This window comes from Haemorhous mexicanus, chromosome 27 (assembly GCF_027477595.1).
Source record: "Haemorhous mexicanus isolate bHaeMex1 chromosome 27, bHaeMex1.pri, whole genome shotgun sequence".
Lineage (NCBI taxonomy): Eukaryota > Metazoa > Chordata > Aves > Passeriformes > Fringillidae > Haemorhous > Haemorhous mexicanus.
This window is the reverse complement of record NC_082367.1, coordinates 2,359,612-2,387,502: the sequence shown is the minus strand read 5'-3', so window position 1 is coordinate 2,387,502 and position 27,891 is coordinate 2,359,612. Positions and strand designations below refer to the sequence as shown.

The following is a 27,891-nucleotide window of genomic DNA, read 5'->3' as shown; positions in this document are numbered from 1 at the left end:
TAATGCTAATACTGAACCTTTGCTAATTTAAGAGTTCATAATGCTTATACTGAACCTTTGTGAATTTGAGTTCATAGTGCTAATACTGAACCTTTGCTAATTTAAGAGTTCATAATGCTAATACTGAACCTTTGTTAATTTAAGAGTTCATAATGCTAATACTGAACCTTTGCTAATTTAAGAGTTCATAATGCTAATACTGAACCTTTGCTAATTTAAGAGTTCATAATGCTAATACTGAACCTTTGTTGTCCTGGCAGTCATGTGAGCAGCACAGAAGTCAGTGATCAGAAAACTGAATCTTCAAACCTTGGTTCAAACCTTCCCATGTCCAGTGAGAGTGAGTATCTGGAGCTCTCCCATTGTCTTTCCTCATGTCTTTCCCTGGTACCTTGCTTCATCAACCACAAGCTTTGTCTCCTCCTTGTAATCCTTAGCCTGCTCTCACTATCAGTTGTAAAGTGAGCATTTGCTGTAGTGTTTACCAAGTGTTAATGCCTGATGGTAAGGAAATATCTGTTTCTAACAAGTATTTTTGTGTCACTGCCCCTCAGCTGGCTGTTGGGTGCTTTTGAGTATTGCTGTATCTTATCTGCCTTAGACATGATTCTTCTTGAGGGTTGAGTCAATATCAGTTGTAATGCCTGTTGTAAACATGTTTTATAAATCATTATCTCTACACAGCTGCTTGGGTCCTTTGTAGCAATATGCCATACACTTCATCTTAAACTCTGAATTGTATTGAATGTCTGCAGAAAGCTCTCAGGAAATAAACAGGGGAAACAGGCAGGGAATACAGAGATTGCATACTAAGTGAAAAGTGCAGTGTATCCTTTCTCTTGGAAAAAGAGGGCTGGAAGTTATTAGGAAAGTCAGATTCCTGTGTGGAATACCTTTGACTGCCAATACATATTTTGAAGTGTAAATCAGCTCACCTTAGCTGAAAGTGTGTAAGGTGTAACTTCCCACTGTAACTGATTTAATCATTACTGTTTTAATCCATGTGCTGTGGTGTTGCAGGAGTTATGAGAAATTTCATCCTGCAAAACCTGCTGCCTAACTGGAGAAACTATTTACAAATCCTAGAAATTGTATGCAATTTATTGTGGGGTTTTTTTTGCTTTTTTACACCATTGCTTAATTCTTTGTATGCAGTTTAATTAACACAAATTCTAGAAATATCATTACTACATAACTATTCAGATGAATATTGACTTTCTTAAAAAAACCCCAAATCCTCAACATGTGGGAACTGACAGGTGTTAGAGGAAAGCCTTTAGGTCCAAAAGTTCCCAGTTTGTGTTTCCTGTTGTATCCTTGTGCTGTGTGGCCTTCACACTGTGAGCAAAGGCAAACACTGAGGAGCAGAGGTAGGTGATTCATGGATCATTTGGGAGGTTCAGCACATGTGGTTGATGGTTTGTACTTCTCAGCTGCTTGTGTTCAGGTCACACAAAGAGAAGGGCATTGAGGTGGCAGAATGCACATTAGGGTTAGAGTTGCCTGTGACACTGTCTTGCTTTCCTCAGTGTAGCTCAGGAGAGTTTACTGCATGGTCATACAAGAGCAATAATGCAGGTCCAATATGGAAATCCCAACTTTTCTGAGCATTTGGATCAAATCCCAAGGCAGAGTATGCTGTTATCCAGGACCCTGTTTTGGAGGCTGTTAACTGAGTCACTCCAGAGGGAGAGGGGAAATGTGGTCTCTTGTGATGGTAGGTGTGGGGGAGCAGGGCCCCTGGAGATACACAGCCTGAATCACCTCCTGGGCAAGCCTGGGTGCTCTGCTTTCAGAGGGGAATCAGCTGGATGCACAGCAGTGCAGCTGTGTTTGCTGAGGGTTTGGGTTTGGTGCTTGTCAGTCTGAGCTGATAAAGCCATGTGCTTGCAGACACACTCACAGCAGCTGCTGCACTGTGGTGGTGCCACGTGCCAGAGAGGCTGCCCAGGGCCACATTCTGTGCTGGGCTCCTGCCCATCACTGCTCTCCTGATGGACAGCTGAGTATTTACACCCCTTGTGGATCCAAGGGGTGTTTAATGGCTCTTGGATGAAGCCATGGGAGCCCAAGCCCCCCTCTCCAGCCCACCCTGGAGTGCTGTGACAGAGCTGTCCCACACAAGGTGCACCAGAGCCAGAGGCTGTGCTGACTGAGAACATTTGAAACCTTTCCTCCCTGGCTTGCCAGCTGAGCCACTCTGTCTTACCAGCTTCAGAGTGCAATTGTTGTGGATTTATTGAAGCAGAAAAATATGGTTAAATGTAACTGCCAGCTTATTTTAGAGACATCTCTGAGCCTTGTGCACTGCAGCTGTGCTTCCCTGGATATGTGTGATCAAGTTCATTGAGCTGGAGCTGTTCCTTTTTGCAGGAAAACTGTTTGCTGGAGCCATGCATGGATGGAGTACCTAGGGGAGGAGGAAAGCTTGGGAAAGCAGATGTTTGGTCTCTGCTCCAGGACACAGAAATGTTACACTTGGTGCAGATGAAGCCCCTTCGGCAAATGTGCAGGGTTTTGGGGAGGACTGAAATCAAAGTTTTTTTATGACACTTGCAAAAAATTATGGTACCAGCTGATAAAGAGAAAGAGCCCTGTTTCACAGGGAGAAATAGTGTGACTGACTGATCTACCTGCTGTGATCTGGCAAAACATTTTTGTGCCAGTTTAACAGTGTGCTTTTGAGAATTTGCTTTGAAACAGATATTCAGGGCACTAAAATTCTTTGTAAGTACATTTTAGTGCCAGTTTAACAGTGTGAGAATTTGCTTTGAGACCGATATTCAGGGCACTAAAACTCTTTGTGTGTTGACTAAAATGTACCATGAGTATTGATATTTGTCTTTATTTGTTGGGTTTTGAAAGCACCTCTGTAATTACACAAACTATTTTTTTTTCAGTTATGACATGCACTGATTATATCCCAAGGTCATCAAATGATTATACCTCACAAATGTATTCTGCAAAGTAAGTCAAGAAATTGTTACTGAGTTCTGTAACTCTTACTTCTCTCTGAAGTAATCTTTTTGTATCTATGCATTTCTCTAGTGCAGTAAATCCCACTACTGGCAGCAGATACTCATTGCTGAGGACCCTGAACTTAAAGAATTCACCCTTTAGTGATTGTTGTTTTATGTTCACAAAGATAAATGTAGCCCTACAAGTAATTAACATGATAGTCTTGGTGAATAATGCACCTGATATTTGTCAAATAAACAAATTGAACATAAATAAATATAAGGGGAATATAAGATTTTCTCATCATTCACTGTGTTTAGGGATCTTGTAGTTCTTCCTCTTGGAGCAGGATAGGCTTTAACCCCTGCTGCTTGTTTTTGTGTAGTTTCTGTGTGTGTCCCCCTGGTTCTTACAGGTACTGCTGGATTAGAGTGACTTCAGGGTCTGGTGTGGTAAGGCATGGTTAGTGGGACTGACCTCTCCTGCCTGTTGGGAGTGTGTCCCTCCCAACCCACCCTGCCCTCCCAGTCCTGGATCTCAGGCACTGTAGAGGAGGGAGTTTCCTTGCTGTCACTGCAGGCAGCATCTATAAACTCCAGAGCCTGCCTTGGGAAGCACAAGGAGCTTATTGCACTAAGAGGACTTGTCAGTCTGAGTAGCTTCTCCTTTCTGGAGCACTTCTTGAATGTGTCTTCTGGTTTGAAGGTTGAAAGCTGCATCATGTGAACAGTTCTTTCTGACTTTTGTTCTCTCTTTTCCCCAAGGCCATATGCACATATCCTCTCTGTACCAGTGTCGGAAACAATGAGCCCTTACCCTGGTCAGCCTCAGTACCAAGCACTACAGCAGTCCCAGCCCTACACCATCTACCCCCAGACCACCCAGACCTATGGACTACCTCCTTTCGGTAAAAAGTGACTTTTCAGTGATTTCTCTGTGCCTGCAATTACTGTTCTATGTCTCAGTAAAAAGCCAATGTTGAGCTTAACCAGGTGTGTTGGAGAGAAGGGTTTGTAGAAGACCACATTCATAGCTTAAATTGTAGATGGGCACTGATCTCTTGATGGGGCTTCAGCTTAAAAAAGAAGATTTTTTACAAAGCTGTTACTTTGGATCTCCCTGTAAAGTTTGCCATATTGTTCTTGGTTTGGGATCATAATTGTCTCTAGTTGTGGTATAGCTGTGTTTGTGCAATTTCCTTGTTAGTGAAATGACACAACACCCCATACTACAACTCCTCCTTTCTCCTTTCTCCTTTCTCCTTTCTCCTTTCTCCTTTCTCCTTTCTCCTTTCTCCTTTCTCCTTCCTCCTTCCTCCTTCCTCCTTCCTCCTTCCTCCTTCCTCCTTCCTCCTTCCTCCTTCCTCCTTCCTCCTTCCTCCTTCCTCCTTCCTCCTTTCCTTGTTGTTGCCCACAATTAAATTTCATCTTTCACCAAATGAGAGCTCATGCTAAAATGTCTCCAAGTTTACTTTAGGCAAATAATTTGCTTAATTTGCTCTAATAACTGAGCCCTTTTGATAGCTGTGCCAGTCTATACAAATGCAGCTCCCAAAAAATGGAAGGGAGCAGAGGCTGTTTTATCCCTTAGCAGGGAGCACTGGTGAGAGGGCAGAGCATCACAGCACCATGCAGGGAACCTGGGGGAGCACCCTGGCTGCCTGTGGCAGTGGTGGAGTCACCACCCCTTGCAGAGGACATGTTTTTAGTGGTGGACATGTTGGTGCTGGATTAATGGTTGGACATGATGATCCTAAAGGTCTTTTCCAACTTTTACCATTCTGTGATTCTAAATATATGTCTCAGGGGCTTGTGGTTGTACTGCACAGCCATATGCACTGAGCCTCTTGCAGATTTATCTATGGTGCTAAAATCTTAGCACCTTGATGTGTGTAAGGATGAATTTTTCTCTATTTAAAGAATTAGATGTCTTTGAATAAAAACAGCTGCATTTCTGGCTTTTCTTAGCTGCTGGCAGAACATGGGCTTTTGTAAAGGTTACAAAACAATTGATTTGTCATTATATATTTGAAAGATGGTTTAGGAAAGATAATAAATCCAGACTTGGCTTTGTTAAACACAAGTTCAGTTGCTAATACTGTAATTACTGATGGTTGCTGGAACATACTCCTCCTCACTGGGTGCCTGCACTTTGGTTTCAGTGCCTTGTTGCACTGGTTTGTGCTGTATCTGAACAGTGCCTGATGGTTTCCTTTGCTTCATTTATTTGGTGGTTTTTGATAGTGTGTTGTGCGTGTTGCACTGAGGCTGCTTTGTGTGCTGTTGTGTGTTTTAATGTGTCACATGTTGGTGTTTTTAAAGGCAAATAATTGTAAATATGTGGAGTGCTCCAGTGGAGTTGTTTAAAAGAGTGGTTTAGACTTAGACAATTCTGAAAGGAGGGAGGGAAGGTGTAGGGGTTTTGTTAGAGTATTGTGTGTGTGTGATGTTTTGTTGGTTGCAGTAGTGGTGGCTGTATTTGGGGGGAGTATTCATTTTTTCAAAGCCAAAGATTCTGGAGTGCAGGGGTACTCAGCTACTTCAATATCATAGTCTAAATGTAACACTAGAAGTTCTTCTGAAGACCTGGAAGGTGATCTGCATTTTCTATTGATTTCAAAGGAGCTTTTGTCTGTAAAATATCCAAAATGTCATCAGTTACTGAAATGTCTGGTGTTGATTTTGAGGTCTGCTGTTAAACACCTGAATTTTCAGTGTGAAATCAAGTGTTAGGAAGATGTTAAAAGTCATTATTTCCAGTAATGGAAATCTTAGTGGGGTGCTACCTGCTGAATCATGCTGAGAGGATGGACCTTGCACAGTGTGATGGAGAGGTAGAAGGCAGAGGATTGAACATGCACACTGCAGAGGGAATTCTGGAAATTGTTTCTGCTCACAAAATCTCCAGTGAGCAGGTGAGGGCCAACAACTTGGTGGCATGTTTTACCAGCACAGAGGGCAGGTTGGTGTGTCTTTCTACCTTGTATTTGTTTCTATGCCAAAGAGAAGGCACCATGGCTTCTGTAACTGGAACAAACCAGCATGAAATTCAGGCAAGCTGGCAAACACGAGCATAGCCTGGAGGTGGCTGAAGTCAGGATGCTCCTTTTAGAGAAGGGATGACCTGTGCTCTTGGTGATTGTCACCTCTCTTGGTGTTCAGTGCATTGTTCTGCATGGGATGCCCTTGTGGTCTGGAGAGATTTTATTAAAGAAGCATTAAAATAAGAGCAGTGACATCCAGGCTGGTATTAGAAGCACCCTGGATGTGCTGGCTTACATTAACTCAAGAAAAACCTACTAGTGCTGGGATGTCCTGTGTGGGGCCTTTCCATGACTGTGGGTGTGTGCTGGGACATTCTGTGACATACAGGGCTGCCATTGGACATGGAAGAGTCTCATTCCTCCTCTCACAGCTTCTCCTCCATCATCCTTGAGGCTGTGCCAGCTTACCATGCTGTCCTGCAGAATGAGAGGGGAAGGACATGTGCCCCCAGTCCAGGGGTGTAGAAAGTATAAAGGACACGTCTGTAACAGCAAGACAGTCAGGGAAGGCAGGGGCTGAAAGATTCCTTAGCACATGACCTGAATCACCCAGCCAGCACTGCCAGCACCTCTGTGTGTGTCTGACCTGCTGCCACACTCCCTGTGTGGTCTCTGTCCCACAGCATCCAGGGTGGGTTTGTGTTTCACTGTCAGGTTGGTTGGCACTTCTGCATGTCGTGTGACCATCACATTGTGTTGCTGGCTGCTCCTTGTCCCTCTGTCTTGTGCCCTAAGGAGCTGCTGGTTACTGTCCCCTGTGAAAACTGCTCACCCCTTTGGAGGTGGTGCCACTCCCTTTCCAGGCTGAACAAACACAGCTACTCCCACTCTCCTTGGAGGATCTTTTCCCATGTGCTTTGTTCTGGAGTTTCTGCAGTGTATCTACAGTCTTTCTTAAATCAGCCTTTCCTTTTTGTTTGCTAACTATTGAGGTTCTGGAGGCTTGAAATCTTAACAAAGACACAGCTTGGGAGACAGAGTCAAACCCTGGGGTGACTGTGCAGAGGGGAGTGATTTAAGTTGACTCACAGGTGTCAGTTTGAGATCAGGTATGTAAATGAATCAAAGGGCCATTGCAGAATTTAATTCTGACAAAGCTGCAGCATGGAGCGACCCCCTGGAGCTGCTGCTCATGTCCAGCTTGATGGAGTCTCCCATGTCATTTAGGTAAGAAAGCTGGAGCTCACAGCCCAAGGCTCAATCCTGCTGGAGTGGGTGAAGGGCTGCAGGTGGCTTCTGCAGCCTTGGTACTGTTTTCAGGCTGTTTAAAAAGGAGGGTGCTCTTTCTGATGGCCCTGAACTCTGTCTAGCTCCAAACCTCCTTTGTCCCTCTGCTTTGCACACTCCTGCTTGTTTGTAAGTAGATCCTCTCAAAATATTTCTGCTTCCTAACCAGGGCCAGGGGGAACTGTCTTTGACTTTGGCTGTAGATTTGGAGACACTCAAAGCCTGAAGAGCCCTGAAGAGCAAGGCCTGAGCTGAGCTGCCTCAGTTGGACACTGCTGGCACCCATCAGTGCAGAGACCTCACCTTAACACAGCACCCAAGCTGAGCCACATGCTGGGTGTGCCCTGTACACATAATTACAGCCACTCTGCTCTCTCTGCTGTGCCCAGGGTTCTTACAAAAGCATTCCAAAACAACAGGAAATTTGGAAGAAACATTCGGATTTTGAATTATTTTTTTTAGCTCTCTATTTGTTGTTGTCAGTCTAGGAAAATTACTGACTTGTGGCTTGGTGTAAAATATTCATCCCAAAGCCCAGTGGAGTAGTGGAAGTGTTGAGCTTGGCCCTCACAGCTCCCAGCTTTGGCCCCACTGTGTAACAGCTGATGTCACTTGCAGTGAGTGCAGCTCAGCCCAAAGTCACAGCCACTGGCAGGTCCTTTATCTGCATGGGCAGTGAATCTTAGTGACACCAACAGATTTGAGTCAAAAGCTTTGCAAATTAGTCTTCTTGGTGCTTTTAATTTTCTCTTTTTCAGCCATTTTATCACCAGCTCTAATCCCTGCACAGCCTGACAGTCAGTGCTTACCATTGCCAAAATTAAACATTTTCCATGTGTCATTTGTTACTTGCTTTTGTGATGAGCAAAAATCTTAATCTGAGGTAGGAGCATGCTGTTTGGTCCCAGCATATTTGTTTGTAACTGGTCCAATTTATCTGATTCAGGTGCACTGTGGCCAGGTATGAAACCTGAAAGTGGTTTAATTCAGACTCCATCTACAAGTCAGCACAGTGTTCTTACCTGCACTACAGGGTTAACCACAAGCCAGCCCAGCCCAGCACATTATTCTTATTCCATTGAAGGTAACTTGGCATGGTTTTTATCTGCATCTCTCTCCATCTAACCGAGTCCAGATACCAAACTAGAGAGGCTTGCACGCTTGTCCTTGGTTTGTGCATGCTTCTTCATGCTTTGCCTCTTTTCTCTTTGTGCCTGTGTGTTTGTGGGTTTGTGTTTGCCTCCCACCTGTGTGTGCACCAGGCTGGCTCGTTGGTGCCATGCTGCTGGGCTGAACAGGGTGAAGAGCAAATGGGAAGGGGAGAGAGACTCCATGTTGTGTTCCTGCATGCTTTGTTGGGAATGCTCTTGCATTTCTCTTTGTTTGGGGTCTTTAGCTTGATGTCAGGAAATATGCTGACTGCAGTGAGATTTTTAAACATTTGTTTTTAATTCCTTCTGGAGGTAGATGGCTCTTGAATGCCACAGAGAGCAGGTTGGTAGATCTGCTAGGAAGTGAATTTCTCAGCACAGAACTACCACTCAAATATTATAATTGCTGCAAGTGCCACATCCAAGAAGGCAGGTGCTGAACTTCACCAGCTTCCACAGCAGTGAATGTGCCAGATAACTGAATAATGGGATATTGTTGCTTATGGCACATTTGTGCAAATTGATACCTCTTCTTTAGGCTGGAATTTGCCATTTATGTTGTGGTGACAAATGGTGAAAATTTGTCTCTTTCTCTGGAAATTTTATAAAGCATTTCAGGAATTTGTAATCCATGCCTTGTGGAATATTTTCACAAAATAATTCAGGGACTGGAGGAAATTTGTAGTTCAGCTTCCTGCTCAAAGAGTAGTTGATACAGAATTCAGAACCAGATTGCTCAGAATTTCATCTAGTTACATCTCCAGAACCTCCAAGGATGGAAATTTTGCCAGTTCAGAACCTGTCAATATGATGAAATGTTTTTTCTTTTGTTGACTCAGAGCTTTTCCTCTTCCATGTTCTGACCATTTCTCTCCTCCTGCTGCTGCACACCTGCAAAAAGAGCTTGTGCCTGTCCTCTCACTAATGTCCATGGAGCTACCAGCAGGCTGCATCAAGTCCCCAAAGCCACCTCCTCTCCTGGCTGGACAGTCCCTCTGCCCTGAAATGCCCCTTGCAGGGCACATTCTCCAGATCCCTGACTGGTTTGGTGTCTCTTTAGCAGACCCACTGAATTTTATCAACATGTTTCTTGTGCTTGAGGGGCCAAACTGAATGCCACAACCAGATGTGGTCACATGAGAGCCAAGAAAAGGAGGATAATTCTTAAAATTAGCAGTGAGTGGAATTTAGCATGTCTCTCTCATGTGGTGTGCCATGGTGCTTGCTCAGCTTGCATTATTGAGACAGTCAATGGCCCAGTGTAGTATTTATCCTTAATTTACTTTTCACATTCATAACTGCATTCATAAATTGTTAACTCCATTTTTTGTGAGTGCACACGGGCTCCAGAAGCAGCAGGATCAGAGTTTTATTCATTGATTGAGAGAAAACAACTTTGTGCATCTTGGCACTGAGCAAACCACTCATGGAATTCAATTAGTTCAATAAAAGGAAAGCAGTACTGGAAATACTCCCTTCTTCCAGCTTAACCCTCCTTCCCCCAGCAGTGACCCCCTGTGTCTCACAGCACCAGCCTGAGTTGCCAGGGCTCAGGAATGGCTCTGCACAGTGTGACCCCTGCCAGATTTCCCAGTGGTGCCCCACGGGGGGCAGGTGGATCCCTGGGGGTGCTGAGGGGACAGACCCAGGTCAGGCCTTGCTCTGTAGGATTATAAAATCACAGACTTGTTTGGCCTGGAAGGGACCTTAAAGATTAACCCCTTCCAGCCCCTCTGCCATGGCAGGGACACCTTCCACTGTCCCAGGCTGCTCCAAGCCCTGTCCAGCCTGGCCTTGGGCACTGCCAGGGATCCAGGGGCAGCCACAGCTGCTCTGGGCACCCTCACAGCCAAGAATTCCTTCTCAGTGTCCCATCTAACCCTACCCTCTGGCAGTGGGAAACCATTCCCCATTATCCTGTCACTCCATCCCTTGACCAAAGTCCTTTTCCAGCTCTCTCTGAGCCCCTCTGGGTGCTGGAAGGGACTCTGAGGTCTCCCTGGAGTCTTCTCATCTGCAAACTGCTCATCCCCAGCTTTGTCAGGCTTTCACACAGGAGAAGGATTTTAATCTATGCTGTTTGTGTGATGTGAGACATTTCCCTGCAGGCTGCTCTCTGAAAGTGTGCATAAGTCACCCCAAAGTGTGCAGAAGTCACTCCAGTGATGCAAATGCTGTTAGTTTTTGGAAAAACTTTTTGCAGACTTGGAAAAAGGAAAAATCCTTTTTCAGATTTGCTCTATTTCCTTCTCAAGCAGCCCACCAAGGGTTCAGGCCAGTTCAGGGGCTGATGCCAGGGGGGTACTGGAAGGATGGACAGAGTTGTTTCAGTAGTAATCCCTGGAATATCTGTCTTTTCTCTCCACTCAAATCAGGGTGAGACCCAGCTGTACAATGGTGCTGACCCACTGGAGGGGAATTTCAGTTCTGGCTTTGGCTCTTTGAGAATGACTGAAGCAAAGCAGATTGGGATTAATAAGGTAGAGGCAGGGATGTAATGTCTGAGGATGAGGTCTGAGGTGGGGGATAAAGAAGGGAAAAGAGGAAAAGAGTCATGGCATCTTTAATTCAGTACTTGTGTTTGCTGGTCTTTAAACCTCAGCCCTCGAGGTCATGTTTAGCAAATCTTTGCCAAATATTTTTGCATGGTTCTGGCCCACTCTCAGGTAAAAGGAAGTGGCCCACAGTGCAGAAAGAATTGGTTCATCCATGTGGTGGGAACTGTTAAAAAAAATCTGGTATGTAGCAATGTTTAGACACAGGATTATTAAAAAGACCTGTTGGAGGGAGACCAGAGTTAAAATAAACAATGAAGTTCATGTGAGGGAATGCCAAACCTTTTTTTCTCATTTCTTAACTTCTGTAATCAATCTCAGTGGAGAAGCAGCCTCTGCAGAGCATTGCAGATAAGAATCACTTTCTGTTTCCTCTCCATAACAGTCTTGAGAGCAGCAGGGTAACAGTTTCTCTTCCAGAGAAGAAGATCCCTTCCATGCCCTGGCTGCATGGCAGGTTTGTTCAGTTAGCAAGGGTTTTTTCTGGAGAGCTGAGCTTCACAGGAGCCTAGGAAGGGACCTTCTCTTAAGGTGATAAGAGCCTTGATAGTTTCCATCATGTGCAATCAGTTGGAAGGAGCTTTATTTGGAAACTGCCCCTGGTTTTGAGCAGTTGTTTATGAGGAGTGTCACCAACGTGTTCAATGAAAAATCCTTTCCTTAGGATTTTTTCCTCCTGAGAAGCTGAGAGGCCTCAGGAACAAAGTGCAAACAATGATTCCCTGCTGCTGTGGGGTGCAGCAGGTGGATCTGGGATTGGTCTCATCTGGTTGTTTCTCATTAATGGCCAATCCCAGCCCAGCTGTCCAGACTGTCTCGGTCACAGACAAACCTTTGTTATTGATTCCTTTTCTATTCTTAGCTGCCTTCTGATGAAATCCTTTCTTCTATTCTTTTAGTATAGTTTTTAATATAATATATATCATAAAATAATAAATTATATATCATAAAATAATAAATCAGCCTTCTGAAACATGGAGTCAAGATTCTCATCTCTTCCCTCATCCTGGGACCCCTGAGAACATGAGGAGTGTTTGTGACAGGTTCCTGGGCTCACACAGCTGGCCTTCAATACCTGTGCAGCTGCTGTAGGTCCTTGAGTGTCTTCACTGCCATTTTTGCTGTTCAGTGCAGCCCTTTTGCCTTTTTCTAAATGTTTTTGGGGCTAATTCCTTCCCTTTGTTTCTGCTTCCACAGAGATGTCACCCTTCATATTTCTCATCTCCTGTAAATCCTGTGTATTTCTACACATCTTTTAAGATCTGTTTCTTTTGTTTTCTTAACTGTTTTGAGGCATATTTTGGATCCATTTCCCTTTCCAGGAGGCACCAGGTAGTATTGGTGCTTGCCATAGCACAACATACACTTGTTAAGAGTTCATGGTGGGTCTGTTTTCCTGGGGGAGCAGGACTGAAGCCTTCAGAAGCTTCAGTTCTTGGGGTGAATTTTGTGGTGGTATTTGCACAAAATAAGGGTTTTTCTCAGAGTGATGGTAAGGTAGGGATACTGTGAATTTCTGCAAGTGTATATAAGCACCTAAAAGTGATTTTTTGGTTTTATTTGTGTGCAGAGGAAGGTGGTTTGGAAGAGAAAATAGTTCTTGGTGGCATCTGGTTTTGTGCATTTTGATTTTGTTCCTGCTGATTTAATTATTTGTTGTTATCCTTGTGAGTCCCAAAACCCCATGTTGAGGAATGTTTAATGGGTAGCCCTGTGTCTGCAACCCCCCAAAAACTGCTAAACCACTGGTGTTCCCAAGTGCTGTTCTAGCAGCCTCTTCTGTGTTTTGGAGAACTGAATGCAGGGACACAAAGCTTAGGAAACATCTTCACGTTGGTACCAGCAACTACACATCCCTAAGAACTCATCCTGTCAGCTGCTGACAGGTTACTTCAGAAAGTCCTGTGAGATTATTTCAGAAAGTCCCATCCAGAAAGCTGTTCTAGACACAGGGATGTTGGGAGAGATACTCACTTCCTCCACCAGGAAACACTCTGTTTCTACTATTTGAAACTTCTTAATGTTTCCTTAAATTTTAAATCTAATTAGACTAAAAATGCAAAGTTTGATGCAGATTTTTTTTTAACAGAACTGATTTAAACACATTCATGTCCTTTTTCTTGATTTATTCTGATTCATTTTCATCTGATTGATCATCAGAATGGGACTGTTGTCTTATCAAAACATGTAGTAAAGATGTAAAACCTTTTTAATTCTACACCAATTGCTTAGCAACCATGAAGGGAAAGGTTTCAGAACCATTGGAAAGGACTGTTTATAAAGATATACTAGCTCTTCTTTCCTGTTAACCCAACTGAAATGTGGCTGCTGTCAAAATCCACCCCAGTCCTTTTTTGGGTGTTGGCAGCAGAGTGCTGCTGGAAGCACAAGTGCTTGCACATTTGCCTAGTAAGTATTTATGTCATAACTTCTCATTTCTTTTGCTTTTCTAGAATATTTAATGCAGTAATTCTCAATTTTACAGCATCAACTACCAATGCCAGTCCAGTCTCTACATCCTCAACTGTTGTCAATATTTCCACATCAGCAGTAGCCAGCATCTCACAGGTAAAACTCCCTTGGTAAATTTATGTGCTCCATCTCCTTTACCTTTGTTTAACACCTTGCTCAAAACTGACATGGAAATGTCACTTCAAATGGAGCACAGTGGCACTGGAGCTGTGGGGCTCAGTGTGTAACTCAAATCAAATCTCTCCTGCTGTCTCTTTGACCATGATGCTTCTCCCTTTGGCCTTTGCAACAAACTCACTTCATCTGTTCAAAGTTGTTGCCTCATCTGTAAATTGTGAGGTGAGTCTTAAAACTGAGATCTCTGCAAGAGAGATGGAGGGGAAGGAACAGTTCAGCTGTTTTGAGGACTAAACCTGCAGGGAGGATTAGAGTTGGGTGGTTTTTTTGTCACCTTTGTTCTCCCTCAGCAAGAATAGGAAATGAGGTTGTACACAAACAAACCCCAACCCAATGAAGTGGAGTGGGGTTTGGTGGTAGACTAGAACAAAGTGAGACAGCCCTGCAAGCTACAAAGACCATTTCCCCCTGCCTTCTTCCTCTGTGGGTGGTTAGCTGCCATTCTGAGTCCTTGGTTATACAAAGGAAGCCTTCAGTGTCCAGCTTTTCAGAGAGAGAGTACAGGAAGTGTGGAAGATGCAATGGATGCACAAAAATCCTTCTGTGCTTATGCTGTTGCTTTTTAAACATAAACTTGTTTGGAACTGTAAGGAGAAAAAAAGATTTTCTTTTGGTATTTCAGACCAAGATACCTGGTTCACAAAGCCAGGCTGCTCTTCAAGGGAATCAGGAGAGCACTGTGTACCAGAATATGTGGTGTGACATTTGCTTTTTTTACTGTCAGGAGCAGAAGTTAAAATCGTCAAGCACACCTCCAGGTGCTGAGCAAGCTCCTAAATGAATTAAGTAGTTTTCATAAATGTATGCCTTCCAGCATGCAGAATTATTGCTTGATGAGGTCAGCACATGAGTGAGGGCCATTTATCCTGTAGTTGTGCCCTCAGCAAGGCCCAAGGTCACTTTCTGTCACTGTCAAATGCAAGACAAAACCACATATTGCAGAGCACAGAGTGCACTGATGTCTTGGCATCCACTCAGCTCCCCTGTTGCTGTCACTTCGTTCATTATGAATTAATTTTTGCAGACACTGGAAGCAGAGGAATGGCCCTGTGATCACTGGTCTCTGCAGACCCTGCCTGTGCAGAGGCCATTGGGCAGCCAGAGCCCTCAGCCATTTTTGGGAATGTCTTACATATGCACAATGAAACAGCATAAAGTCAGACTGTGCTCTTGCTGGGATTTTTCTTGGACAGGATATTTTAATACAAGAGTCAGAGATTCAGAGTGTTTTCTGCATGAGGTGTCCTGCCATCACTAACTCTTTGCCCCCACAGGAATATCCTACCTACACCATCCTTGGCCAGAGCCAGTACCAGACCTGCTACCCCAGCTCAGGCTTTGGAGTGGTGCCACCAGCAGACAGCAGCACGGAGAGCCTGGCACTGGCCACCACCACGTACCCAGAGGAGAAACCAAATGCCCTGGTGCCAGCTCAGGCAGTGCAGAGACCTTCCTCTGGTGAGGCTGGGTCTGTGAAATCCCTCTGCTGAACACTGCAGGGGGGCAGCTGTGGGGAAACATCTGCAGGATACCTGTGACATCTTGTCATACTGGGCCCATTGGGACACTTGCCTTCCTTGGCAGAACCTTCCTGAGACCTCCTGGTGTGCAGGGTATTATGGTGGGCCAGCCAAACTTAGGTATCAGAAGCCTTCTCCTGCTGCCATGCCAGGACACCCAGCACTGCTCTGTGTGCCCCCAGGAGAGGAGCACTCTGATCACCTGGCTGCAGGAGGTGATGTCCCCTTTCCCTAGGCAGGGTGTTCTTAGCAGTAGCAAACAGGCTCCACCACATCTCCCTGTCAGTCATGGCCATGCTGCTTGGCCAAGCCTGCGTCTCCAGGGCCAACATCATCACTGTTATTACTCTTTTATGTTCAAACATCCATTAAATAAAATAGACATAGTTGAGTAATAGAGTAGTTCCAGGGTAGTGAAATGACTGCTCTGCTCTGGCTTTGCTCTGCAGGCAGTAGCTGTTGCAATAGCTCAGTTCTGGGGGACTAAATTGAGGAGACAGAGCTGTTTTGAAATGATGGGATGAAGAAATCTTGGTTTATGTTCTAATCAGGGTTCAACATAGCAAAGTTACATCTTAGCTTTTGCTAAGGTGGTTTGTGGCCAGTGCTGTATTGGTGTTGGCTTTGAGACACAAGGGGATGAGAGCTGTGTGGTTTCTTTCTTCCAGGAGATGCATCCACAAGTCCTTTGCTACCAAGAGCAACAGCAAGTAAAGAGTTGGATGAGCAAGCAAGAAAAAACATCCCTGGAAAGAACAGAGGGAAGAGGAAAGCAGATACCTCCTCCTCACAGGACAGTGAACTGGAGGTAAATAATCCCACCACTGGGGCTGTGGCTTTGTCTGCCTGAGCCACGAGAACCTCAGGGCTGAAGATCCTGTAGAAGTGAGATCCTGTTCCTAGTGATCTGTCCCAGCACTAGCTCATCCACCCAGGGAAGGAGCTTGTCTGTCTCCACTTGGAATCTCCCATGCTGCAAATTTCCTCTTCTTCTTCCAGAGCAATTTTCCATCTGCCACTACTGAAAAGAATTTGTCTCTATCCCCTTTGCAGTTCCCTTTCAGTTAGTTGTGGTCTCCTGCTGGATGTCCCTTAGTCTCCTCTTTGCTGAGAGAAGCCATCCCAGTTCCTTAGCCTCTCCTGTGGGCTGCTGACCATCTCAATAGCGTTTTGCTGGCAACTCTCATTTCCTCACAGATCCCTGGGACCAGGGATGCAGTCTGGGGTAACCTTCCCAGTGCCAAATAGGCTGAGACAGCACCTCCTTTCTGGCACACGTGGCACACTCCTGCAGGAAAGTCTCCTGCTCCACAGGGAGAGAGTGCTACTGGCTTGTCCTGGTGTCCAGTTTGCCCTCCAGCTCCTTCAGCCTGGACTAGTGGGAGGGGTTTTTCCACCCCACATGTTGGCCCAGCTCTCAAAGTCCTTGTGTACCAAAACTCTGCCATTCCTCCTGGCAGCCCATTGCCTTATTTATGACAAAGGTTTCTCTGACAAACACCAAGGGCATGCACCTGGTGCTCTCCAGATCACAGGAAGTACACTTCACCTCAGCAGGACTCTAAAATTCATTAGCACTCTAAGCTTTACTTTCATAATTATAAAAGCAAGAGAAGCTTTTGAAATAGTTTGACCAAACAGCCACAGCCTGAATGTGTGCTTCTGTGGCAGTAAATAAACTCCACTGCAATAAACTGAAGAGTTGAATGTGTTCAGCCTGTAAGATGACAATTGTTCATCCCTATTAGAGCATACTGCAGCTAACCACAAAATTCAGACTTGTTCCTTTATTGCAGTTCAGTGCCTGGAGTCTCTCAGCTCTAACCTCCTCTTGTTCTCTCTGCAGCGAGTGTTTCTCTGGGACCTGGATGAGACCATCATCATCTTCCATTCTCTTCTCACAGGGTCTTATGCTCAAAAATATGGCAAGGTAATACTGTCTGCTCCATGGAAGAAAACCTATTTCTGTCATGCAGAATTAAATGTTAGTCTTTGGAGAAGGAATAGTTTGGTGTTTTTTAAACTCTCTATGGTGGTACTTTTAAGTTGTTGGCAGTTTGGGGCAGGGAAGGAACTAAATTTGGCTTTGTACAGAGCTAGGACATGGACATGACCAGCATGTCCCTTCTTAAAATGCAAGTCTGTCAAACTGGTTTCATCTTCACTGGGGATAACTGAGGTCCTTGGCACATAGGGGAAAGAAGTGGTTTTTCTCTGCCAAAAACATTGTAGATTTTTCAGTGTTTTGTATGTGCTCACTGTGAAAATGTATCAGTGTCTCCTGAGGGGCACTGAACTGTTTGGTTTTTTTGGTTTTTTAATTGAGGTGTTTAAAACACTAAGGAAATTGTAGTTCACACCATTGAATGTGGCTGGAATTATGCCAGGTTTGATAGACAGTGGAAACTGTGCAATTTAACTGATGAGAGATTCATGACAATTCCCTCCTGCCTGTATCCACAGTGCATTTACATTTTCTTTTTGTGTGCTTCCAGGATCCAACTCTAGTGATTGGCTCAGGTCTGTCCATGGAGGAGATGATTTTTGAAGTTGCTGATACTCACCTGTTTTTCAATGACTTGGAGGTACATGGCAAATGTGTTTGAAAGGCAGAACTCCACATAACCATGTCAGAATTACACCTCACTCTGTGAGGCCTCTGTGCTTCAGAACCTCTTACTGCTTCCTGTAAGCACAGCCAAATCAGGGGGGCACTCTTGACTGAGACAGGCATTCTGCAGCCTCCCAGTGTCAGGAGCTCTCTCAGTTTCTGCTGGGTTTTTGCTTGAACCTGTACAAATAAAAAGAGTGATGTCTGATCCATCCTGGATTTGCATTTCTGGACTGGTGAGCACTTGGCAGTGTGGCATGGCTTGCTGCTGTTGGGAAGTTGAAGGGATTGGTTTCTATCACAGTTTCTTTAATCTGCAAATGTCTTTGTGTTTCTGGATTACCACAACATGACTTTATTTTTGGCTTTTTTTGTCTTTAACAGGAGTGTGACCAGGTACACATAGAAGATGTGGCATCTGATGACAATGGCCAGGATCTAAGGTTGTACTGATGAGTGCAGGAAGTGTATTGAATGTATTGCTGATCTAATCAGGTTTTGTGAAGGCTTCAGATGCAGATGGGGTTAAGGGATGGAGCCAGGGAATGAAACCTGGCCAAGTGTTGTTTGCTGGGGGGGCATTTCTTTGAAGACCTACAAAGCATTAAGAGTTTTGAAATGATACTGTGAATTACATTGTCCACTGTTGAATGCTGCCTCTGTGCTCAGTGACAAATGAGGAATGGAGAACCAGCACTTCAGATCTCATGATGACAGCATTAGGTTAGTAACCTAATCTAATGGTTACTCTAATTAGATTAGTGGGAAAAGTCCCTGCCTGTGGCAGGGGTTTAGAATGAGATGATCTCGAAGGTCCTATCCACCCTAAACCATCCTGTGATTCCATGGTATTGACCTTTGAAAGTCCCCTGTGGTTTGCATCCCTCTGAGAGCTTATGGTGCTCACTAACAGGGGGAGGTGGGTTTTTCACTGAGCTGAACTGGCTCATGAAAAAGTCTGAGGAAGATTTGTCAGGGAGAAAGAAATACAGGGAAGGTGGTGAAGCAGGACTTGCTGCAGTTTTAACCTGGTGAAGCAGCTCATCTGCTTGTGGAGCTGCAGTTGTGATGGAAGGGCATGGATGCTGTGTTTGGAAGGTGATGTGCTGGGGTTTGTGTGCAGGGTGAGGAGGGGGTCAGTGGCAGGGATGCTCTGTGTGGCAGAGCAGTGAGCAGCCAAAGAGTAGAGGAAGGGTTTGCAGTGGAGGGTGCAAAAGGAGCTGTATCAGTGCAGCAGTTCAGAGCCAGCAGCAGCTGTAGGTGGGTGTCAGCATTCCCACAGGAGCCAGGCTCTGCTCTCCAGGTGCCAGGGTGCTTGTGCAGCTCCTCTCTGGGGTGTTCTCCAGCTGCTGCCATCAACAGCCTCACCAGACATGCTGCAGTGGTTCTGCTGCTGTGGCACACCTAATGTGGTGTTTGAGGGTCCCAAGGACAGGGGAAGAGATGAGAGTCTTGACTCCATGTTTCAGAAGGCTGATTTATTATTTTATTATATATATTATATTAAAAGAAAATGATATATATTAAAACTATACTAAAAGAATAGAAGAAAGGAGACATCAGAAGGCTAGCAAAGAATGAGTAATAAAATCTTGTGACTGACCAGAGAGTCTGACACAGCTGGACCATGATTGGTCATCAAGTAAAAACAAACCACATGGAACCAGTCAAAGATGCCCCAGTTGGTAAGCAACCTCCAAACCACATTCCCAGCAATCAGATAATTATTGTTTACGTTTTGTTTCTGAGGCCTCTCAGCTTCTCAGGAGAAAAATCCTGGCAAAGGCATTTTTCAGAAAACATGTCAGTGACACACCTAACACATCTGCTTTCCTGCAACAGCAACTACAACTTCTCCACGGATGGGTTCAGTGGCTCGGGCAGCAATGCAAACCACAGCTCCTCGGTGGGTGTGCAGGGAGTGGACTGGATGAGGAAATTGGCCTTCCGCTACCGCCGGGTCCGCGAGATCTACAACAAATACAAAACGAACGTGGGAGGTGAGTGCCCGCTGCACTGAGGCTGAGCCAGCAGAGCCTCTGGGGCCAGGCTCCATCCTTCCTCACAGCTTTGGCTTTCCTGATGTGTGGGCAGGAGAGGTAAAGCATTCTCCTAGTGCTAACTGGATCAAATTTCAGTGAGGGTACATAGCAGTGTGCCAGTGCAGGCTGTGATTTATGGTGGAGATAAGGATGGGCACTCAGTCCCAGAGGCAAAAGGTTTGTTCAGATAATATCCCTTTGCTAATTGGGTGTGAAAGGCTGCCTGGCACTCTGCTCAGCAGTGGCCTGAATGACTCATTTGCCCTCCTGCTCAGGAGCTCTCATTGTCTCCACAGTCTGCCTTTGCTCATGCCATTGTCAGGAAATACAGTGGTCAGCCCTGGGCTGTCAGGCCCACAGTTTGATTTGACTTCTCTCCCTCCACAAAGTCACTTAAAGCCATCTAGTTTTGCTTCCCTTTCAACTCCAAAGCAGTCATAGTCGTGCAAACCATAGTGAGCAAATGGAGATGAATTTTCTGTTTAGTCTGAATCTTGGCATTGCCATCCCTGGAAAAGGAACATTGCTGGAGCAGCTCACCTGGTAGGGTGGCTTGGCCTGGTTGTTTGTGAGCTTGGGTACCCTTTGCCTACACCTTGATAAATGGTTTTTTTGGGATATATTTTCTAAAAACCAGGTGTTCAAAGCTACAGCTTTCAGCCTTAAAAATCTGCCAGTATAGGTCTGCAGTTCAGTGTGCTGCAGTTACCTGATTTCTTGTAGGGGAAATCAGACCATGATTTCATATTTTGCTTATGGGAAACATGGAGGCAGAGCTTTTCAGGACCTGTGGGAAGCTGCCTGCTGAAGCAGCTGTCAGTGCAGCCTGCTGTGGGTCCCTCTGTGGCCTCAGTGTAGCAGAAGGCTGGAGTGAGGGGGCTCAAACCTCATGGATGGAGATTGGAGAGATGTGCAGGCCCCATGTGCTCCTTTCTTGCTGTGTTTACTGTCAGGAGCAGAAATGGCCTTCACTTCTGTCTGCTTTTAATTCAAAACTGGAGGCTTGAAGAAAATGGTATCTAGAAGCAATTACAAGCATAGGAATAAAGGGGGGGGTGGTAGTTTAAAAAAAAAAACAAACATGTAAAAGGGCTTAAAGTGGAAAGGGTCCTTGAAAAGCAGGAAGTCAGAGAGGGAGACTGTGGGAGTTCCTTCCCCTGCTCTGTGGCCTTGGACCCCTGCAACTGCAACTGCTTTGTACAAGAGATGTGCCTTTGTCTGTATCCTGATAAATGCTTTGAAATAATTGCAGGCAAGTCTCTGCCCAGCTCCCATGATGAGTCCTGGATGGATGTCTGGGCTCATTCATGTCACTGGGAACTGGTTTCTTTCATTGCTTTCAGACAGACAGTCCAGCTTCCAGAGGCCTTCAGTTGTGTTATTTATTGCAGAGCAGGCAGTTACCTATTGCAGGCAGTTGTGTTGTTGATTGCAGAGCACTGGGGCACAGCCCTCCCTGTGCCAGACTTGCCAGGCAAACACATGTTCCTCACCTTGCAGGCCTGCTTAGCCCACAGAAGAGGGAAGCTCTGCAGAGACTGAGGACTGACATAGAAGTGCTGACAGATTCCTGGCTGGAAACTGCATTAAAATCCCTGCTGCTCATCCAGTCCAGGTATGGAACCTGGAAGTGCATGTGAGGCTTTCTCAGCCCTTTCTGGCCCTGAGGTGCAGCACTGTGCTGGGCACTGCCCCTGTCACACTGCTGCAAAGTGACCGAGGGAAGAAATTCACCTGTCTCTCTGCTGCAACACCTGTAATTAGCAAGATCCCCGTGCTCACCAAATGGTTTTTCTGACAGGGAATTCTGCCAGAAGCAAACAAGCAAAAATTGCAAAACCTTGTCCTAAAATGCCTCCTGAAAGCAGGACAGCAAACACGTGGCACCTGGGGAAGCTGATCAAACTGCCTGGAGCAGTGCTGGCACCACTGCCTGTAGATGTGCTGTTACAAATGTTTTTCTTCTTTCAGAAAAAACTGTGAGAACATCCTGATCACAACCACCCAACTGATGCCAGCTCTTGCCAAAGTTCTTCTGTATGGATTGGGCGAGGTGTTTCCCATTGAAAATATTTATAGTGCTACAAAAATAGGTAAGGGAGTGTGCCAGGTCTGGAATTGTGCCATCTGCTGAGGTTCAGCTGGGATCTTTACATGGTGAAATGCCATTTCTACAGCTGAGCACCCCGTGCAGTGTTCCACTTCTGGCCTCAGGAGCTGAACTGGGTGCTGCCCCTGCCCAGTAAGACAAGAAGTGTTTCTGTACTGGGAGGAAGGGACCTGTTGAGGCTCTGTTTCTCTCTGCCTGAGGCTCCTTACAGGGGGGTTGTCTTTGGCAGGTAAAGAGAGCTGCTTCGAGAGGATCGTGTCACGCTTTGGGAAGAAGGTGACGTACGTGGTGATCGGAGATGGCCGTGACGAGGAGGTGGCAGCCAAGCAGGTGGGGCTGAGCTGGGGCACTGCAGAGGGAGCTTGCTGCCAGGCTTCCCCTGCAGGGACTCTCCTTCCAAGGCTGAACTCTGCAGGCCAAGGCAGCCAGGAGCAAAGTTTGCCTTTGATGCAAGAGATCTTCCATTGTGTTCAGATGGGCAGTTTTGTGGCTCCTGGGTGTTTAAAGTTTCTCTTTTGCTGTTGTTTAGGATTGCATATGACACTGTTCCTGTCAGTAGTGTCTTAGTGTAGCATGTTGAAAGCTTGGACTCAGTGATCCTGGGTGGTGTTGTGAGGTCCCTAGGATGAGGTGAGAGATGAGAATTTGACTCCATGTTCTCAGAAGGCTGATTTATTATGATATGATATGATATATGATATTGTATTATATTGTATTATATTATATTGTATTATATGGTATGGTATGATATTATATATTATGAAATTATATACTAAAAACTATACTAAAGAAAGAGGAGGGATACATCAGAAGGCTAAACAAGAATGATAATGAAAGCTGGTGACTGACTCCTCAGAGTCCGACACAGCTGATGGTGATTGGTCATTAATTAAAAACAATTTACATGGAACCAATCAAAGATACACCTGTTGGTAAATCTCCAGACCACATTCCCAAGCAATCGGATAATTATTGTTTTCATTCTTTTCTGAGGCCTCTCAGCTTTCCAGGAGAAAATCCTGGGCAAAGAGGATTTTTCAGAAAATATCATGGTGACAATCTTGGATGTCCCTTCCACCCTTGATGATTCTATGGTTCTGTGTGCTGTTCATAGCCTGTGGCTGTCAGGATATTGCAGTTTCTCAGGAGTGTGGAGGAGTCATGGCTCAGGAACAGCAGCAGATCAACACAGCTCCTGCCATTAGGCTGGATTACAAACAAGGAGCAAAGAGATTGATTGATTTGGGCAGGCCTGGATGGGTTGTTGAGTTGTGCTAATTAGCAGTGAAGTGCAAAGATGACAGTCAGGACCTTGGCTCTGCAGGCTTCACACACATGAGCCAGAGCTGTCAGCCCTGGACAGGCATTCCTGGGTGCAGCAGCAGCTCCCAGCCAAGGTTTCCATTGGGAGCAGCTGACAGTCAGTGCTGGTGCCTGTCACACACAGCTGTGCATAGGATGGGCTCCAGATACAGATGTGCACATTGTAAAAAAAGCCATGGGGGCTGCCCTAGCAGGATCCCTGCAGGATCAGGGTGCCCCAGACAAGCAGTCTTGGGCTGGATAGTTCAGCCTTCTGGAGGCTGGGTGTCCCAACCCTAACTGCTGTACAGCCATGGCTACCTTAGCAACTCAGTGATTGTCAGCTCTTAGTGATATCAGCTCTTTCATAGTTTCAGCTCTTTTTAGCTTGCTAAGGGGCTCTGGCTGATCCTGGCTTTCAGAGTAGCAGATGAGGAGAGAGGAGAAGGCAGCCCTGGTGGTTCCATGATGGTTTATTGAGGGGTCCATGAAGGGGTTCCAACGACAGCTCTTCTGACAGAATGGGCCAAGGGTTAGGGAAAATAGCCTTTGGGGTCACAGAAAGATAAGAAGGCCTGGAGGACCTGAGTGGAGACTTCTGGTTTAGTTCCTATGACTTGGCATTTCCTTATCTCTAAGCCTCCATCCACCACAGGGCTGTAGCAAGCCCCGTGTCTGCTGCACACATGGCTGAGGTCTGTCCTGAGAGTGGTGTGCTCAGAACCACCACACTGACAGCCCTGCAGCTCCACCCAGCCTGCTTCCACCTCAGCTGAGAATCCCTGCCTAAACCTGACTGTCCTCTCTCTTTCCAGCACAACATGCCGTTCTGGAGGATCACAAATCACGCTGACCTCGTGTCCCTTCACCAAGCCCTTGAGTTGGACTTCCTGTAAGAAGCTGGAGCAAAGAGTGACTGCAGCTCCCGCCGGCCCTCTCCATTTCTGGGGGGACAGAAATCTCACATGTTTGGGGACTCACCTTTCAGCTTGATGAAGAAAACATACCTAATGCAAACTGTACAGTGGAATATGACAGCAGGTTGTTCCTTGGGTGCACAGGCCCTGCCAAGTCCAGAGGTGTCCTGTGAAGAAGCTCTAGACCCAGCAGAGCTAGGGCTTGTCTGCAGAAGGGACTTACAGAGCCAGCTGAATGCCTCTGGCCTCCAGAGGGAGGGGCCATAAAACAGCAGATTTATGTGTAAGAGCCGCCTTCTTTCTATCCAGCTTAGTTGTAGAACCCAAGTAAACACAAAAATTTATTTTTATAGGAAAACGCTGATGGCAGAGCTTGAACCTCCCTTGTTTTGCAAAGCCGAAGAGCTATGGGTTTTTTTCATAGGAAATATTAATGAAAATGTCAAAAATACCTCTATTGCTGTAAAATGTGTCCTCTCTCCTTCCCTGGGTGTTCAAAACAGTTAATTTATTACAATGTCTTTATGTTATTTCCTCAGTGTGGGATTACTGGAAAATATAAAGGTAAGGGAATGCTTCTGGAATATGTAGTTCCTTGTAGAGGCAAGTACTGGTGTTCTGAGTTGATCCCAGTGGCTTCTAGTCACTGTGTGCAGAAGCCCTTTTAGCCAGCAGGAGATCACTGGATTTCAGCCTTTGGACTGTAGATCCCACAGATTTTCCTTGCAAAGAAGAATGAAATTGCCTATGAGCATCAGGTACAGCAGACTGGTGCAGACTGCTCAGATGTGAACTGAGTCCTCACCCTGGACTAGGAATAATGTAATTCCTAAATCCTCATGAATGTTGCAGAGAAGGCTCTGGCTATGGTATAACCTTCACCTCTGTGTTCCTGACCCTATTTGTAAGTTCCTTTTAGTAGAATCAGATTCAATTTTCTTATATTCTTTGCATTAGCCTAACTGCATAGTGATAAACAAATGCCTTGTTAAGAGGGACTTAATTTTCTAAGACACTGTGACTTGGCAGCATGGAGCACTTGGGAGGGATGGTGATGCTGATTTTTCTGCAGCTGTCTCAGAACAGAGGCTGGAGTCAGTGACCTGCAGCTCCCCTGGCCAGGAACAGCCAGCAAGGGACTGGGGCTGGCACAGGGGCTGGTTTTGTGCCAACTCAGGCTGTGTTTGGGGGTCTCCCCCGTGTACCCTGATGCCACCAGAACAGCCCTGAGGACAGGTGTGTGCTGTGCCCCAGAACCTGCTGCTCCTGCAGAGCCAGACCTGTGGCTGCACCCAGACCCCTCCAGGTCGTGGTCATCAGCCCCACATCAGCCATTGAGAGTCTGGGCTGAAAGTTTGTCACTGCAGGGAGGACACATTTGTTGTGCCCCTACAGGCAGGATGTGTTTGCTGCATTCCTTTCATGGCTTTAATTACTGAGGGTTAATTTCCATCAGTGCAGGGGGAGCTGCTGGGCCAGCTCTGCACAGGCTCTGCTGTGCCCTGGGAGCATCTGTTCCTGGGCCAGCTCCAGTGACCACAGGGCAGAAGGTGCCCAGAGCCAGGGGTTTGGATACCTTGTGCTCAGGGACTGGACCTGGGAGGTTTATTTCACATGGTAGCAGCTCCAGTTTCCCTTTGGGTCTGGTTGTTTTTGGGTTTTTTTAGATTAAATTGGAATCAGAGTTGATTCTCTTTCTCCAGGGTGGTCACTGGAGTCAGGAGTGGTCTGCTTTCCATTCAGCTCCTGGCCAGGTGTTGGCATCCCAGGTGGATGCTGGGTCTGTGTATTTCCCCAGGAGCTCTGCAGCAGGAACATGCTGTCTGTGTGGGAGCTGCTCATCCCGTGAGGAAAGTCTGAGGAGTCTGCTCTGGGTGTCACTGGGCAGAGGGAAAGGTGTTGGGCTGCCCTGGGGGCTGCTGGCCCAGCAGGGCCCAGGGGCCAAACAGGCTGGGCTGGGAGTGCTCAGCAGTGGGTTTGGAAAGGGGAGCAGGACCCAGGGGTGTTCTCTGCCTACACCAGCTGGAGAGCCAAGGTGTGTTTGCACCTGTTCCAAGGCAGCTGAGGCAGCTCCAGCTCCCCTCCTGCTGGGTCCATAGAGTGCAGTTCCTCTGGGCTCCCTGTGAAGTGCCAGAGCTGTGGTGAGGAGCAGCCTCATTGCTGCCAGGCTTGGAAAAATGTCACCAGAGGATCAGGACTCAGTGGTAGTCATAGAAGAGTCTGTGCTGATGCTGAACATCCCTCAGCCCTTCCAAAGTCTCCTGTAAGCAGGCTGGGGAGTTGTCCAGCTAGTGCAGCAGCCTGTTGGGAGCATATCTCATACTCCAGCTGGCTGAATTTGGGATTAAAACCTGTGCCTTAACCTCCCACCACCGGCACAGCCGAGCTGCCCACGAGCTTTGCTCCCGTGGGAAGCAGCTGAGCTGGAGAGGGGCTGGGTTTGCCCAGGCACTGGCAGCAGGTGCTGCACCTGCAGGCCTGAGCTGCCTGGCAGCTGGCTGTGCTTTGTGTTTGTTTACTTCAAATGTTTTAAGGAAATTTTAAGATGTTGGTAAAATTTTAGCTGAGTGTGGAACTCGCAGCCACTGACATTTCATACTGGTATTTATATGATGTTTCCTTGAATGTATGTAAAGTACTTTTATAACAGGAGGTTGATGGTACATTTCTGTGTTTGTTAATAAAAGGGTGACCTGGCTATTTTATTTTTTCCTCTACTGGCTGAATTTAAGTTTTTTCCTGTCTCGTTTGAGGCAAGAACAGCATCTCTATCCAAGCATTGATTTTTCTCCTGTCTCTGTCACCAGTTCAGCTACAGTCAGGTCAGGGGTAAGGGGAGAGCAAACCTGAACACCTGAAGGACAGTCAGCCTGCAGGCCCAGAGCACCTGAGCTCACCTGGGTGCTGCTGGCTTCCCCTTCAGCTTCAACACAGCCACAGAGGCTTTAAAAACCACCTGATCCACTAATATTTGTTGCCTCCAACAGCCCTTGGGGAGATGTCTGTGCTGGCACTGGTGGGAAGCAGTAGGACCCCTGGAGCCCACAGCACCTCTGTTGCTCTGCTACGAGGGGTGATCTCAGGTGCTGCTGCCTGTGGGACCTTTGCCTGTTCATGGTCTGTAATGGGAACTGTCCTGTGAACTGGAAATAATAATAAAGTCTTTATTTTCTATAGTCAGTGCTTCAGCCTGTTCTCTGCCCCTCTGTCAGTCCCTGCCCCTGTGACAGCCCAAGCCAGGCCTGGCAGCACCAGGAGCACTCAGGGTGCCACAGGTCACAGTGCAGCCACCAGAGCCCCTGTGCTCCTGGGGGGTCCTGGGGGGCCAGTGGGGCAGGGAGCTGCTCCTGGGCCCTGCTGAGGTGCCCAGGGCAGGCACATGGTGCTTCCTGCACAAAACGTTCCCATTCCTTCCATTTCCATTTTCTTTTGCACAAGGCAACTCCCCTCTCCCACCCTGTGCTGCTGGCCTTCGGCAGGGCTGAGCTGCTTACAGGAGCTGTGAAACAGCATTTCAGCTGCTCCTCCAGCTGCATCCAGATGCCTTCCCTGGATGGAAGTGTACTCCTGGGATGGGCTGCTGGGAGGGATGTGATGCAGGTGAGAGGAAGGAGCCAAAGGTCAGTGCTGTGAGCAGCCAGGATGTGCCACAGCTGCCAGCTGGGCAACAGCAAAGGGCAGGGGCTGCTCTGGGGCCTGCCTGGGTTTGGGCACTGAGCTGGGTGGAGGCAGCCCCAGCTGGGTGGGTGTCTGTGCCCAGGAGCTGGCACACACTGACCCCACTGCTGACCACACCAACAGCCACC

At 46.5% G+C, this 27,891-nt stretch overlaps 1 protein-coding gene across 4 annotated transcripts in view; it reads left to right on the top strand.

Annotated features, from left to right (window-relative positions):
* Nucleotides 1-27,261, top strand: part of EYA3 (EYA transcriptional coactivator and phosphatase 3) — a 42,207-nt gene extending 14,946 nt beyond the window's left edge. For 3 of the 4 annotated variants that reach the window (XM_059868892.1, XM_059868893.1, XM_059868894.1), the window contains 15 exons: nucleotides 261-340; nucleotides 2,901-2,967; nucleotides 3,723-3,865; nucleotides 8,175-8,312; nucleotides 13,420-13,502; nucleotides 14,858-15,041; nucleotides 15,772-15,911; nucleotides 16,950-17,033; nucleotides 17,599-17,688; nucleotides 18,099-18,157; nucleotides 19,557-19,714; nucleotides 21,257-21,371; nucleotides 21,728-21,849; nucleotides 22,096-22,196; nucleotides 23,984-27,261. In XM_059868892.1, coding sequence (XP_059724875.1) covers nucleotides 261-340; nucleotides 2,901-2,967; nucleotides 3,723-3,865; nucleotides 8,175-8,312; nucleotides 13,420-13,502; nucleotides 14,858-15,041; nucleotides 15,772-15,911; nucleotides 16,950-17,033; nucleotides 17,599-17,688; nucleotides 18,099-18,157; nucleotides 19,557-19,714; nucleotides 21,257-21,371; nucleotides 21,728-21,849; nucleotides 22,096-22,196; nucleotides 23,984-24,064 — 1,645 coding nt within the window. In that variant the 3' untranslated portion in view covers nucleotides 24,065-27,261. The remainder of the gene's footprint in view (nucleotides 1-260; nucleotides 341-2,900; nucleotides 2,968-3,722; nucleotides 3,866-8,174; nucleotides 8,313-13,419; nucleotides 13,503-14,857; nucleotides 15,042-15,771; nucleotides 15,912-16,949; nucleotides 17,034-17,598; nucleotides 17,689-18,098; nucleotides 18,158-19,556; nucleotides 19,715-21,256; nucleotides 21,372-21,727; nucleotides 21,850-22,095; nucleotides 22,197-23,983) is intronic. The other variant, XM_059868895.1, reaches the window with a different exon arrangement.
* The last annotated feature ends 630 nt before the right edge of the window (nucleotides 27,262-27,891 follow it).